General features: G+C 49.4%; 5 protein-coding genes across 5 annotated transcripts; 2 read left to right on the forward strand and 3 right to left on the reverse strand.

Moving 5' to 3' along the window:
- Nucleotides 1-67: 67 nt before the first annotated feature.
- On the reverse strand, nt 68-2,024 carry FSUBG_3622 (YTP1; the record flags this gene model as incomplete). The annotated part of the gene is made up of 5 exons (XM_036681523.1): nt 68-229; nt 278-661; nt 724-1,029; nt 1,084-1,727; nt 1,781-2,024. 5 exons carry the CDS (start codon nt 2,022-2,024, stop codon nt 68-70), a joined length of 1,740 nt encoding a protein of 579 aa, XP_036540737.1.
- A 3,118-nt stretch (nt 2,025-5,142) lies between these two features.
- FSUBG_3623 (metallo-beta-lactamase domain protein) lies at nt 5,143-6,012 on the reverse strand (the record flags this gene model as incomplete). The annotated part of the gene is made up of 1 exon (XM_036681524.1): nt 5,143-6,012. One exon carries the CDS (start codon nt 6,010-6,012, stop codon nt 5,143-5,145), a length of 870 nt encoding a protein of 289 aa, XP_036540738.1.
- Nucleotides 6,013-7,442: 1,430 nt separating this feature from the next.
- Nucleotides 7,443-9,326, forward strand: FSUBG_3624 (ubiquitin carboxyl-terminal hydrolase 22 27 51; the record flags this gene model as incomplete). The annotated part of the gene is made up of 6 exons (XM_036681525.1): nt 7,443-7,527; nt 7,580-7,813; nt 7,869-7,979; nt 8,099-8,877; nt 8,941-9,174; nt 9,225-9,326. 6 exons carry the CDS (start codon nt 7,443-7,445, stop codon nt 9,324-9,326), a joined length of 1,545 nt encoding a protein of 514 aa, XP_036540739.1.
- Nucleotides 9,327-9,682: 356 nt separating this feature from the next.
- Nucleotides 9,683-13,011, reverse strand: FSUBG_3625 (NADH-ubiquinone oxidoreductase 40 kDa subunit mitochondrial; the record flags this gene model as incomplete). The annotated part of the gene is made up of 14 exons (XM_036681526.1): nt 9,683-9,888; nt 10,010-10,081; nt 10,142-10,256; nt 10,327-10,443; nt 10,692-10,953; nt 11,440-11,534; nt 11,590-11,925; nt 11,974-12,132; nt 12,186-12,327; nt 12,382-12,473; nt 12,530-12,624; nt 12,692-12,754; nt 12,808-12,821; nt 12,884-13,011. 14 exons carry the CDS (start codon nt 13,009-13,011, stop codon nt 9,683-9,685), a joined length of 1,896 nt encoding a protein of 631 aa, XP_036540740.1.
- A 543-nt stretch (nt 13,012-13,554) lies between these two features.
- On the forward strand, nt 13,555-14,829 carry FSUBG_3626 (26S proteasome regulatory subunit N9; the record flags this gene model as incomplete). The annotated part of the gene is made up of 3 exons (XM_036681527.1): nt 13,555-13,822; nt 13,897-14,129; nt 14,188-14,829. The coding sequence occupies 3 exons, from the start codon at nt 13,555-13,557 to the stop codon at nt 14,827-14,829; spliced, it is 1,143 nt and encodes a 380-aa protein (XP_036540741.1).
- Nucleotides 14,830-14,940: the final 111 nt, after the last annotated feature.

Genomic DNA, 14,940 nt, shown 5'->3' on the forward strand with positions numbered 1-14,940 from the left:
CAGTCTTCTACCCGGGCCGAATCACGGCAATCTGTCATTCCTCCATCAGTATGTGTATATGTACGGCCTAATTCGAATTACGGAGTCGTTCGAGTCGGACAGCCCACCCCTTGATCGCGAGGACGATAACGACCCAAGCCATCAGGAGGGCGACCACACCCATGGTGACAGTGTACATGAACATGGCGTCAAGATGGTAGTGGATCATTCCGTCGACAGTATCAGTGCTCTACCTCAAGTTAGCGTTTTGGATCGTTTTCAGGCGCCCTGGACGTACACTAGCCATAAAGATGATACCTCCAGCGGTCAATCCGAAAGCAGCTAAGAGTTCCGTGGGGGGTCGTGATGGGAGAATGGACTTGGGTGGCTTCAGATACATGATGAGGTAGGTCAAACCTCGAGCAAGGGAAGCCCCTAGAAGGAGGTCACCCCATTGCTTATGAACCATGCTAGACATCATGGTATGCTGTGTGTGGGAGCTCATCATGAGTCCAAGCAGCAGGATGACCAAAGCTGGTATGGGGTTGAGCGAGAACTCATATGTGTCGGGAGCTTCAGGTTCGTTTTCTTCTTCAACCGTGTAAGGGCTCTTGGGTTGAGCTTCGTCCACAGTTGTGTTGAGGAGATGGCGAATACGTGTCGACTCGATGAGCATACCGCACTAAAGAAACAAGTCAGTTTTTTTGTCTGGAAAAATCGACTGGGGCATATCAAGGCACTTACCAAGCCTCCTCCAATGAACAGAACTGTGATGGAGATGTGCTCCATGTCCTGGGCGGTCCAGTCTCCTCCCCAACCGCCGAGGTGCTCCATGAAGATATTGGTAGCACCATAGAAGAAGATCAAGGAGCTCTCGACAAACTCAGCAGAAGGACGCCACTTCTGGGAGTCCTTCTTTGGTGGGACATTCCATGCCCAGCCAAGCTCTCCAAAGCTGCCAGTCCAGCGGCCGAGGGTGAAGATACCTAACCAGAAGAAAACACCGCCCTTGATCCAATGCGCCAATCCATTGAAGATTCCGCCTCCCTCCTGAGAAGATTTGTCAGTCAAGTGTCGCAGCCAAGGCATCTGCTAGCAACTTACAAAGAAACGACCAAAGGTGGCAACACCAGTCGCAAGCGCGATGAAGCCGGAAGGAAGGATAATGCGATCGACTATGCAACGGCCGAGATTCAAATACTTCCATACTCGCGAAGCAGCGATCTTGGAGGCGTGGCGAGCAAAGGTTCCCTGAGGTTCAGGAGAGGCTAGTGACAATTCCTCCAGGTCAACATCATCGTCCTCGTACTCCTTCCTGGGGTTGTTGACAGGCGACTCCATGCCATTGAGAGTGGATGCCGAGTCGCTTCGAAGCGAGGGCGTGTTCGATTCGGTTCCTCGTCCACTGTCGCTGGACATTCGGTAGGGGCTGTCATTGTGGTAGCCATGGTGCGAAGAGTAGTCGGCCTCTCGCGTCGCGACAGGCAGAAAAGCATGTCTCTCATTACTCAACGCCTTTCCCTTGCCCCTTAAAGCTCCCGCGATACAGCCAACGGCGCTTACAAGGACCTGGGCGCAAACGACCGAGGTAACAATCCAGCCAATCTTGTGGTGCGCATTGTTTGGATACAAGTCTGGGGTCTGCGCGTTATATATCACGCCGGCGAGGACTCCAAGAGCATTTGTAGCTAGGAAAATAAATTGCGCCGGTAGTGTAAAGCGAGAGTTTGCCAGTGAGAACATGACGGCTGAGGGGGGTGGTGTTAGTCGACGCATAAAGCTTAACACGATGAAAACTTACCAATTGGTAGAATAAATACCCAAGAAAGAACCATTAATGCAATATGTGTGTATATGACTCCAGTGTGTTCAGTATGCGCAAAGTATGTATCGGGATAGTCCTCGCCGTTGGGGGGTTGTGTCGTTGCGTTGCCATCATGGCCCATGTCCATGCTTTCAGCACCACCACCATGCGCAATTACGGCGGGTAGAAGCGCCAAAAGCAATGCGCCGGATGCGCGCGATATAGTTTTTGTATAAGCCATATTGGCAACGTATGCCCAGAGAGGTTTGTCCTCAGAGGGAGAGAAAACAATAGAGAGATGGAACGAAACAAGACTAAACCAGACAATGCAACTGGGCGAGAAGAGATCGCAAGCAGTAATTATACTTGTTTACAGCCAGAAAGACACAAGCGGGAGGACATTTATAATCATGCGATCAAGTAGACGTCAAAACGAAGAGCGTTTCAAGAAATCATGACATGGCATTGTTTTAAAACAAACCCAAGATCTTCTATTGTTGCTATCGGGCCCGAGCGGCCGAAAACAGGTCATGAGCTGAGGCATTGGAATCTCTTGGTCAGTCGGAGACGAAGCGACGAGAGCCAAGAGAGGATACGCAGCTGTTGACCATCCGAAGCTTCCGAATTGCTTCATCATGGGAAGTTGTATCTTTACCTCTGAATAGGAAAACAAAAAAAAACAAAAAAGATAAATGCGGTAAGCATATGGATGGATAGTGGGGGATCCTCAAAATGGGGCCGGCCGGTGGGGGGGTGGCATCTATACAGCTTCAGTACACCCACCACAGAGGTCACTGTACATTACATTACATACAGGGCCCCATGTGCTGTACTGTACTTGCTTTGGGGATCTGTTGGTTCCGAACAGTTACGTTTTTAATCCGTCCATGGTCAACGTGATCGATCGATCGATCGGCACGGAAACTTTGGAAAAGGCATCTTCTGGAAGACCGTCAAGGCATTTCGGCGGAGATGAAGTGGATAGATATCACGGTCCATGCATGAATGGATCCTCCTCTCCTCTCCTCTTCCATTCCTATTCTCACCGAGTATAGAGATCACTACATTAGTAGTCACTGATCACAAGAACTTGTACGTGTGTGTGTGGGTGTGTACCATAGCTTGCTGTCATGCAAGCATCGCAACCCTTGACCACGTTTGGTTACGGGCACCTCGAGCCGGACCCGATAACACTCACTCACTGGCTTACAAGCGAATTACGAATATCCCGTCATAAGCTCTACGCGTCCTAACTGTGGCTTCTCATCCAGTATTACTCAAAACTGACCTGCTTAGTTAGGCCTTCATCGCCGATATCAAAGCACAGACTGATGTCGAACAAAATGCCGAAGTCCACATGAGAGCTTTCGTCTTTATTACAGGCATTATCATGCATCATGGAGAGCTTTATTAATGCCGACATCTTTGGCACTAGTTACCTCATCCCGCGCTGTAAAGTAAAGTCAAGCTACGGCGTCATTGATTGGATACAGCGGGCTTCTACCTCTCTGATGTGTGTGTTCCTTGGGGTATAATCCCGGTCCAGCATCTCCACACAACTTCAACCTAACTACGCCGACAATTCCGCACACTTGCTCCTCAGCTCTTGACTTAGAAAGTCTTTACGTCTGTGCAGTGTAAACGATAAGGCTGGATATGACGTCTAGTATAGTCAAATATTCGTTTAGGGCTGACAAAGAAGTGTACTGTACTCCATATAACACAATGACAGCGTATTATGCTCTATACTATGTACGCCTTACGACATGTGCGTGCTTGGTAGGTAGTTAGTCTGTGCTAGCCGAACGGGAACTTTTCACGGAACCTTTCCTCATGGACCTCGATGACTACAGATGATTCATACCGAAGTGTCTTGGCAATCACGGAACTCTGATCAAGATCGAGAAATGTGACTGTAACTGTAGGTCTGAGCACCAGACTACCTACCTAGCTACGGTATCTGCAGGCTTTTACCATTATCTCCGTCTCCGTGGGCCCGATGATGCCGGTCAAGTAGAAGGACAGAGACAGAGACAGAGACAGAGACAGAAACCAGACGCATTACATTAAACAGGGCCACAATCCACCAACCTTGAGCTGTCGAAATGGTCACAAGGCATCACACAACCATGCCCGTGAGCAAGGAGGGGCCTGAAGCCGGGCATAAAGTACTGTACAAGGGTCATGAGAAGGAATGGTTGCTCCAGTTGGACGGTTAATAGGATACCACAATGAATCAGATTACCTACCCTAGATGTCCTCCTCCGCTGACAAATTGCTTCGTTTTACACCACACAACTCGGTTGAAGGAAGAGGTGCATAAGCAGAATTTTCTCTATCCCAATCTAGGGCAGAGTGCTCGGATCGTCCACGATGGATGTGCTAGCTCACCGCCCGCTTAGTTGTCGTGTCTATGGCGCTGACTTGCATCCATCGTGTGTACCTATTACACCCAAAAGAGTCAGCTGTCTTGGTTACAACCCGAGCCAGCAGATAAGAATGAATACAGTGATCTCGCCAAGAACGATATCTTGTGGTCAGTTTGTCTCCGTTCCTCAGGCATACGCATGTCTACACGTATGCTATACGCCAAAAATTTACGCCCGAACTTACACTCCGCAATTTGAACACTGAGGCTGTATACATCATCGAGCTCTTGCTTTTTACGGTCTGTCGTATGATATTCGGACAAGATTGAACCGTTTATGACTGCATGAAACATACATACCTCTAAACGACGGGTATAATGTTGTAGTCTCAAAAGACAGCTAGCTCTTTGTACTGTACTTGCATGGGGAGCTTGGGATCTGATGTGACGACACTACATTGCGTTGCAGCCAGTCTCCGTAATCGGCCAAACTGAAGCTGCATGTACAGTATGTATCAAGAGGATCGATCTGCTTACACTTCAACATCAGCAGCAATGTCAGTGTCAGTCGTTGAGAACATGGCCAATGCCGTGCATGTATTTGCTTGCTAGAGTGGCTGCGTTAGTGGACAGGGGTGTTCCCAAAGCCAGAACCCAGTTGGCGATCAATAACTAACTAAGCTACTCCGTATGTACTAAGGTCCATGTTGTCACATCAAGACTTGGACGATGTGAACGATCCGACACTGCCGAAGGCCCTGCCTCATCTCGCTACGTACCAAGTTTACCATACAAACTTGCTACAAAACTCAGCTCTTGGCATGCCAAATCATGCCACAGGCCTAACCCTGTCCATATTGTTTAAAAGTCCGTATTCCCGAGCAAACACGGTTCCTCACAAGGGCCTTTCGGGTAATGAATGATGAATACATAACTACCCAACTTATTACGGCAATTCGGAAATACACCACTGACTCACTGCAGCCCAAACTCATAGAGAAGCCCGCCCATCTACCAGCAGCTTCCACTCGTCACCATCATGAGCTACGCGACCTTCGCTCTCCAGCTTTCCCAGTATCTGCAAAACACCGCCACGAGCTGCTGGGTGCAGATTCTGAGGCACATCTTTGTAAATCACCTCGACCAGATCTGTCGCTGTCCATGCCGACCACAATGCAGATTCTTGAGTTTCCACTTCGCCAGGTCCCGTTTTCAATGTCTGAATGACCTGATCTTCTCGTTGTTTTCGATGTCCGATGTACTCGGCAATCTTTGCTGGTCCATTCTCAATCACCGGTCCGTGTCCAGGGTATGCTCGGCCTTTGAACAGAGGTTTCATTTCTTCTAGGCTTCGTAGATACGTGATCATGTCCTCAAATACCGCAGTCCCCTGACCGAGGACGTTGTCGGCTGTGAACATCGCGTCTTCTTCCTCAAGAACGAACACCATATGGTCCTTTGTGTGTCCTGGCGTATACGCTGCTGTCAATGTAGCGCCGTCGACTTGAAAGCGCTGCCCGTGCTTGATTTCATGCTGCGCTTCCTCCGGAGTGTGCTTGAAGATTCTCGTATGTGGTGAGATGCTCAAGAGATCCTTGATACCACCTGTATGATCATGATGCCAGTGCGTGATGAGTGCGGTGTCTATAGTCGCATTCTCCTGCTGTAGAGTCTCGCGGACAGATGAGATCCAAGCATTGCGACCCTCGCCAGTGTCAATGAGAAGCCGGCGACGACCCGTACCAAGAAGATATGTGTTTGTGCCTTGGAGAGTGAATTTGCCTGGATTGCCACCCAAGATTCGGATGACTGTAGGACTGAGACGCTCTACAGCTGGCAGAGCAATGAGTTGAGTTGCCATGGTACTCCAGTTGTTGGTAACTAATGTTCAAGGTGGAGGAACGGAGACCCGTATGGGTGAAGCTATCGGCGCAGATCGGGACGAGTCCGGAGCCGGGATGCCGCAAAGTCGGGCCGGGGGTTCGGTAGAGAGTGGAGACTTTGAGCCCCGTTTCTGGTCAAATAAGCTCAAAGTTCAAAGATGTTTGTGCACGGTATGTTAAGGATGAAAGATGAGAAACAGGAAGAGGATGTTGATCTACAAGAGGTAGAGAGGGAGCTGGCTGTCGTCATTCGGCAATCTAAACTGCTTACCTATTCAATGGGGAATGAAGAAACCTCGGCACGAATGGTGCTCCTCTTCTAAGTGCATATTGACGTGATGGAGGGAGATACAGTGATAGGTAGGCATCACTTTACACATCGTAAATACTAGCTATTATCTTGTTTGATACTACCTATCAGATCCTGTAATGGAGCTTCCAGATGTAGTGAAAATTATTCTCAAGTGACTGTCAACTACAACATTACGAGTTAATGGGCCTGCAAGACGCGCCGTGGTCGCGGTTAATATGAGGTTCAGCTGGTGAGACTAGTGCCAAGCTGGGTAAGGTACTACCTTAGTTAACGTACCTTAACTGCCTAGTACCTACCTAGGCACCTGTAGGTTATCTTATCGCCCTGCATGGCATGGGCATAATTTTCATGAGCGCCTCCATGACTTGATGATGATGTATCTGCCCGCCAATCTTACACCAAAAGGTACCTGACACACTAAGTTCCAAGGAGTCTGCACCCGTTCCATTGTAATCTCTCCTAATTACCTTACCTTACCTTACCTTACAGTGAGTGATAACTAGTGGCTTTCAATACCACGGTTGCACTTCTATTTCCATGCTACCCATGCATGCATGCATGCACTTACTTAATCTATTCTATTAATTGAAGGAACAATCAATAGGCGCAACAACAGAGTTTGATCTTTTCATCTCTATTGTTTAATTCCTTAGCGGCCACCTCTCGACGCTCATTCGTCTCTTACAGTTCATCAATCTTTGATATTAAGTTTCAAGAGGTTGGCCACCAATTGTCCGACTTTCGGCTTCCATGCTGTTTGTTGGTTGCACATTCATGTAACTCTGCGCCTCGCGTGCATCCTTCAGCCTTGTACACCATCGCATCACCCGCCAAGCAAAGGAACGAATAAATAAACGAGCGACCGAGCGACCGAGCGACCGAACGAGCGTACAACGAGCCGATCAAGAGTAATCGAATAATCAATCCTGTCTTTATACATGCGGATTTGAGTGTACGGTACAGTAACTCTCAGCCGCATCCGCTTGATCACGAATCGAGCTCCCTTTTACCAGCCGCATCAACAGGCTTCATTCGTCCACCACGAGCTTCAATTGCCGCAGCAAAACTCTAGCCGCGAAGGCTTGATTCCTCACAATGTCTGGGCGACCGACAACCCCGGCCTCACCTAAAAACATCAAGGTGAAGTCTCCGGTCCCCGGATCACCAATGTTCGGCTGTGGTATGCCTACCCAATCCTCTGTCTCTCTATATCGTCATCTGATTGTCCCTAGAGCATGTACAACTCCTCCTCAGCAAGAACCAAGAGGTCATGAACAGCTCGATCACGCACTACAAGTTAATCCTCCGCAACATCTTCGATGCGACACCCATCGTCCCCCAAACCTCAACACAAGAGGGCCGACCCGTTACAACACTTACCTCGAACTACCTCTGCCTACAATGTCCCATGACCGTGTCCGAGGAAGATCGATTGAAACATGGAACCAAGAAACAGCACCGTTTCTGTTAGTAGCCTTGTGCTGCTGCTTTCTGCTGCCTGTTTTGCTAACCCTGGCGCAGATGTTGACTCTCGGAGCGGTTGCCTGTACTGTCAGATGTGCGACGATTTTGTCTGGGATCCAACTCTCGAGGAGCTTCGAGTGAGAAAGATAGGGACTGGCTCTTTTTCTGGTAAGCGATTGTGCACCGAGATACGTCGAGTCAAGGCTCGTCCATACGCGATACAGAATGAGAACGGATAGCCGTGTCTTTGACTGGTTTTCTGTCGCCTGAAATTAACTGTTGGCCAGGTCGCAAGAGAAAACACAATGAGCTCTTCTCAGATTCCATGAAGGATGACCCTCGGTATATTACTAACAATACTACAACCGCCTCCTGTCGTGCAAACGGCCTGCGCGGCATCTACAACGCCGGTGCGACCTGCTATCAGAACGTTGTTCTCCAAAGCTTCTTGCACAACCCATTACTGAGAAACTTTTACCTAAGCGATGGTCACCAGAGCAATGATTGTCAGATCCCTCACTGCCTGAGCTGTGCAATGGACGACATGTTCCAAGATTTTTACGCCCTAGAGAACACTAACGGTTATACTGCTGCCAATATCTTGTCAGGTTTCTGGATCTCCGAGAAGAAGGCATTCGAGAATCTCGTTACCACCAAAGAACAAGACGCTCATGAGTTCTTCCAGTTCTTAGCTGAAGAGCTTCATGAACGAAATGGTGATGGCAAAAAGCCGGAGATTGGCAGCGAACATAGCTGCAATTGTATCATGCATCAGACATTCTACGGCAAGATGCAAACAACTACGACATGTCAAAATTGCTCAGGCCAGAGTAATTCCATTCAGTCGTTCCTTGATCTAAGTCTAGGTCTCGAAAATGTCGTCCAGAAGAAGAGCAAGAGGACTGGTCAGAAGAAGCCTTCTCTAACCTTGCAGGATTGCTTGGACGAAGAATACATCAAGTATGACAAGTGCGAGTATCGGTGCAACAACTGCAACGGGACTCAACAAGCCAAACGACATACCAGCATTAAGCGGCTGCCGAACGTTCTGTCGATACAGCTGAAGGTGAGTCTAGTCGGTGGCTCGTGAGTGTTGGTGTTGGTCCGTCAAGTTAACTCTTTTTCACAGCGCTTCGAGTACAGACATGGCCGACACGATCGTGCCGCGTCAAAAGTCGACAATGAAGTCAAATTCCCTCTCCAACTCAATATGCTGCCTTACACCAATCGTGTTCGCAATCACGAGAGTCGTGAGAGCCTTGAGCTGGAGCGATCATGCACATATGACCTCCTTAGTGTTGTGGTTCATGTGGGTGAGATCGACACTGGCCATTATACATCATACTGTCGGGTCGGCGACCAGGTAAATGTCATTCTTCATGACACTGTATCACAGCTGACATGTCTTTTTAGTGGTTCAAGTTCAATGATCACAAAGTCGAGTTGGCGAGCTTATCTGACGTCCTTGGGGCACAGGCCTATCTCCTTTTCTACATCATTCGCTCGCTGGCCTAGGCGATTGAGGTTTGGATGAGGAGAGCTAGAAAGGCATTACTGATCATGATCAATAAGTCGACTGGATCCCTATATCAGCTGCTGGTTGAGCGCAGTATGGAGCATTCCTCGGCGCATATATGTAGTTTAGTAATACCGCGGCACCCTACTGAATAGGGCGGACCATGGTCTTTCTTCAGATGTATCTCTTTCTCTTACTGTGACGGACTTTACTGGGTTTGGCGTATCCCCAGATATTTCATAAGTCATTGTACCGTGTGCCATGTTTCCCAGTCTTGTATGTTCTTCCCAGACTCTGAGACGGCTCCACCAGCGGGTGTTATCTTTGAACACCTCGCATCTCCTGTCCAGCTTCTCTAAGCTGATTCATCAGATCGCCAGTCCCAGGTTGAACTCTCGAAATTGGCGTAACAGTAATAATGGTTACTTAAACCGGCGTGAGCAGGCTCGAAGGTTGTCGCGTAGACTCCAAGAGAACGGTAGAGCTTGTCAACAATGGTAGCCATTCGTTCTCCCGTGCACACAATCACACGAGGCGACTTTGGCTTGACGAGCCAGCGGCCTGTTAGGGCAACTGGTGGGTGACATGTTAACTAGTAGTTAAATTGGAGGGTGTAGATCGTGATACGGGATGGGGTGTCATCCTCCGGATGGTGACCAGGATGACTGTGAGCATTACTTACACTTAGTCTGACAGTCATTGCTGAAGAATGGAGGGTCAATGATAACACTATCCAAGCTGCCCTTCAGATGAGCTGAAACAATAATATCAGCATATGCCAAAAAGCAGTTTTCAACTAGCAAAGCAGTCATACCTGGAAGTTGGAGAGGTCGCTGGAAGTCATAAAAGACAAACTCGGGAAAGACGCTGAAACGGTGGTCATGTTCGAACAAGACCAGCTTAGGTCGGTCTTCAAGAGGCCAGAATCTCTACGTCCCAGTCAGTTCCTGGGTTCTACATATCAAGCCATGGGCATGACAGAGGCCGTGTTGATCTTACAAGACGGTTCTTGAGCGCAATGAACACACTCGGTGTCGAGACTACACCAATAGTCGAGCTTGACGATGCGCCATCGAGGAGCTGATCGGCCAGAGCAAAGGCTGTTTCGTCGAGGAACTAGATCGTCAGGCCCATGTTAGTATGTATGCATTTCTTTCCGCCATGTCAATATCATGAAGTTGTTGTAGTGCCAAGACCAGCCCAGTACGTAATAGATACCCCAACTTCAGACAGGCAAAGGCACAGACTCTCTCTGTCGAAGCCGATCACGATGCCATGCTATGCCATCTATCTCCACCGCCGGAGCCAAAAGGCGCAAGACAAGTGGACGAGAGGACGTTGTTTGTGCATGTCATCTTACGTACCCAAAACTGCGATTCGTTCCAATCCTCCGTAAAGGCTGCCATGCTCAGCGGTTGATCGTCCGCATCCTCCGCTACAGGGTCCTCGTCCTCCGGTTCGACGACGCCGAGTCCGGCTCCAGCTCTCGGGGCGGCGCCGGTCCTCAGCTTCTCAAATGTCTTTTCGTGGGCGTCCTTTTCGGCGTGGAACTCGGCCAGCGCGGCCAAGGCGTGACTCGAGAGGCTTCTGGAGAGACCAGCCCAGCCAAAGTCAGTAAACTGGGCCCTGTAACTTGCGGTGGCATGGATGTCTTGTATCTCTTACATGGGCTCTTCATCATCAAAAGACATCGGGATGTTGTCGTCAAAACGTTATTATTATTTTTGGTTCTGATATGCGGTCGCTTCAATGCGTTGCGATGCGATGCGATAGAAGGTTTTTTTTGTGAGGGTTTTGACGGGGTCCTCTTTACTGCCTGCCACTGCTTGCTCGACGGTCTAGACTCTCGCTATCAAAGAGCTGCATACCTAGGTATGCGATGATGGAAAGCTAGCTACAGGGTAGCTACATGTGGACTGATTCTCTCAACCGTCATATTATCTGATATCATCTCAACCCAAAGAAACCTGTACAATTGTTCGAACTCGCATACCCTCTAGTCTATGCGGTCCTATATGCACGGACTATTGTCGACTTGTCCGCTCAGCCGTGAATCACCAGCCGCCTTTCCAGCTTTCGCAATAAGCAAAAATTTAAATTCATTGTCTTTACAACTCATCCAAGACATGGATGTACTTCTTCTCTTCCCTCTTCTCCTTCTCTGTCGCAGGGGGGAGATCGTAGAAGTTCTGACTTCGGAATCCTTGCTATAAGAAAACGGTATCAGTTTGTGACTTTCACGACCATGATGGAGGCACTTACCAGGTAGTGGTAGGTGAAGTTGATAATATCACCAGGCTCAATACCAAGATCCTTAAAGGTCTTGGCCTCAGGATCAATGACCTGGTCCAAGTACTCTCGCTCAACCTCATCAGCTGAAAGAGTGTGCCACCAGAGGAACTTGTTCAGGATCTCAGCAACAGGCTTAAGGATGGCTTTGGGCACGTTGATGTGTCGTCGCTGCTTGTAAATTTCCTTATCGACCATAACGGAAATCTCCTCCATGCTGTACTTCTTGGGTCCGTAAAGCTCAAAAGTCTGACCAGCAGTTGTGTCGTCATAGAAGATCTTCTCAAGAGCAGCACCAACGTCGATGGACTGTGGCGGTTAGTAACGCTGACCCTAAGCACTCTGGCAATAGCTTACGTGAACGGGGTAGAACTTCTCCTGCATGTTATTGGAAGTGAAGAGGTTGGTGACGCCAGCAAGCTTCAGAAGCAGGTTGTCCTCGAAGCCGAAGATGGGCGCAGGTCGGACAATAGTTGTCTCAGGGAAAAGTTGTCGAGCAACCTCCTCAGCTCGACCCTAAGTCGTTTGTTAGCAATTCCCTCCATTGACCATGCTGACGATCCACAAACCTTTGTTCGGTAGAACTCGGAGACGGACTGAGAGTTGGCGCTGTGGGAGGAAACGTGGATATATCGGTCGACATCGTACTTGCAAACAGCCTCGACAATTCGCTCAGTTCCCTCAACGTGCACATCCTCCAAAGAAAAGTTCCTGATCATCATTTAGCTTCCGTCCTATCCATTGGTCTGTATCATATTGACGTACTTGGTGGGATAGTCGCGGCCAATCAAGTTGAAAACGGCATCGGAATGTCGAACGCTCGCCTCGATCGAAGGGGTGTTTCGAAGGTCATGCTCCTATCAAGAGGGTTACTGAAGGGATCCTGAGCATATCGGGGTGGGCTGGGGCGTACAATGAAGACAACACGGCCGAGATCTCCAGTGACCTTGAGATGACGCTTGGACATCTCCTCGCGGTAGGGAATAACGACAGTGCATCCCTGACGGGCTAATGCCAGTATCAGTATTCCAACTTTGCATTCCAGTTATCCAATTCCTGGCTCAGGTCGGCTCACCCAGTCGGTTGACAATGTATCGTCCTAGTTGGCCGGTTGCGCCAAATACGGTAACAGTATGGCCTGGTTCCCTCCCGTCAGTGTTGTTCGTGGTCATCGTAGCTCGATCATCGTACCTCCGAGGGATGAGCTAGAAGCAGAATAACATTAGAGGAGATCCGAATAGTTTGAATGGGCCGTGGTTGAGCTTACCGGCCTCCCTCAACTCGCATGATAGGCTTGCCAGTTCGAGTAATGGAAATATCGGATAGGTATCGCTTGCCGGCGACATTGAAGGCAGCCTTGCGGGCCGCCCTGGCAGCAAATAGAGGCGAAGCCATTGTTGCGAATATACAGATTGCGTGACAAAACGCTGCTGTGCCTCGCAATTGGCTGTTGAACGTCTCGTCGTCTCGATAGTAGCAGTGTCTGGTGATGCTAGCCAAGTTAGAGCCTCGGGGAACGGTAATTGCAGATCACGTGACGGGTCACTGAAATCTGACAGCTTGTCATTGGTTAGCACCTTTCGAGTGCTCCTCCAGAGGTCAAAATGGCCCGTGCGCCTTTACGTTGCGACGACCAGGCTGCCTGGTAGCCTCATTGATGAGCTAAGGACCTCCCTCCACACTCCACTGAAGCAACTTATCAACCTCTACGACCAAATCAGCTTCACCGATTATCACGACGGCCGCTTGACGACAACACGGTCCAATAGAGAAGGGGCCATACTCACGCTTTTGGGACTCATAGCTCGCAAAATCAGCTTCGGTGTAGCAGTACGCGCCGACAGATTAAGGCTGCAGGCAAGCTAGCTTCAGTTGCTGTGCACGTCACCCATACAATACACATCGATTCCACCGACATAAAATACGAATCCCGCCATCATGAGCAACGAGACCATCTCCGACTTTCTTGCCGAGCAGCGCGATGAAGCTCCCGAGGAGCTCCAGCCTCTCATTCTCGACTTTGAGAACTTCTGGGAGCGCAAGCTTTGGCACCAGCTCACTGACGCCCTCGTCGAGTTCTTCAGCCACCCCGAGAGCGCCCGTCAACGACTACCATTCTACAGAGTCTTCATTCTCAAGTTTGCCGACAAGATCAACCAGTTGAAGCTTGTGGATCTAGCATTGAAAGCAGCAACAGAATGTGAAGGTGAGATTTCAATGCAATATGCTCCGAAGCCGGCGGATTGCTTGCTAACCGATGGTTTTTGAACGACATAGAAGACGAGCAGCGCCTTTCTTTCCTGCAATCAGTCGCCAAGAAGGTTGATAACGAGAATTCTCGGGATGCTTATGTCTATGCCTTGGTTGCTGTCGCCCAAGCAAAGCTGGACTTGGAGGAGCTAGATTCTGCGCGAAAGGACCTGGATACAGCCGAGCGGATATTGGATTCTTTCGACTCTGTAGAGAATGTGGTCCATGCTGCTTTCTATGATGCAAATGCCATATACTACCAGGTATGTTCTTCATCTCAGACTTTGGACATCTGGTGAACCCCGCTGACCCCTCCCTCAGCGCAAGATGGACTTCTCCAACTACTACCGCACTGCTCTCCTCTACCTCGCTTGCATCGACCTCAGCGCAATGACTCCTGAGGAGCGACACAAGAGAGCCTACCACCTCAGTATTGCTGCTCTTGTTTCAACAAGCATCTACAACTTCGGAGAGCTCCTGCTCCACCCCATCCTTGACGTGCTCGCCAAGAGCGAGCATGCTTGGATGCGTGATCTGCTATTTGCCTTCAACCGCGGAGATCTCGACGCTTATGACCAACTTTCTGATCGCGTCGAGTCCAACAAGCTTCTTAAGAACAACGCCACGCATCTTCGACAAAAGATCTACCTTTCCGCATTGACTGAGGCTGTCTTCCGCCGTCCTCCCCACGACCGCACCCTCACTTTTGCCACTATCGCTCAGGAGACTAAGGTCCGACCCGAAGAGATCGAGCATCTCATTATGAAGGCTCTTAGCCTAGGTCTGTTGCGGGGAACTATTGACCAAGTGGACGGCGTTGCTCAAATTACCTGGGTTCAGCCCAAGGTGCTCGACATGAAGCAAATCGCGGCAATGCGCCAGCGCCTGCTTGACTGGGACTCGAGCGTCAACCAACTCGGTAACTGGATCGAGTCGGCTGGCAAGGATGTGTGGGCTGCGTAGACGAGCTCTCGACAAGAGTATGGCATAGGGCATGGATGTATGGCAATCAAAACGAACAAATGTACAGTATAGACGAATAGAAACTTTACTGCGGGCAGATGATGATCTTTT

The sequence above is a fragment of the Fusarium subglutinans genome, assembly GCF_013396075.1.
Source record: "Fusarium subglutinans strain NRRL 66333 chromosome Unknown NRRL66333_c0000031, whole genome shotgun sequence".
NCBI classification, from domain to species: domain Eukaryota; kingdom Fungi; phylum Ascomycota; class Sordariomycetes; order Hypocreales; family Nectriaceae; genus Fusarium; species Fusarium subglutinans.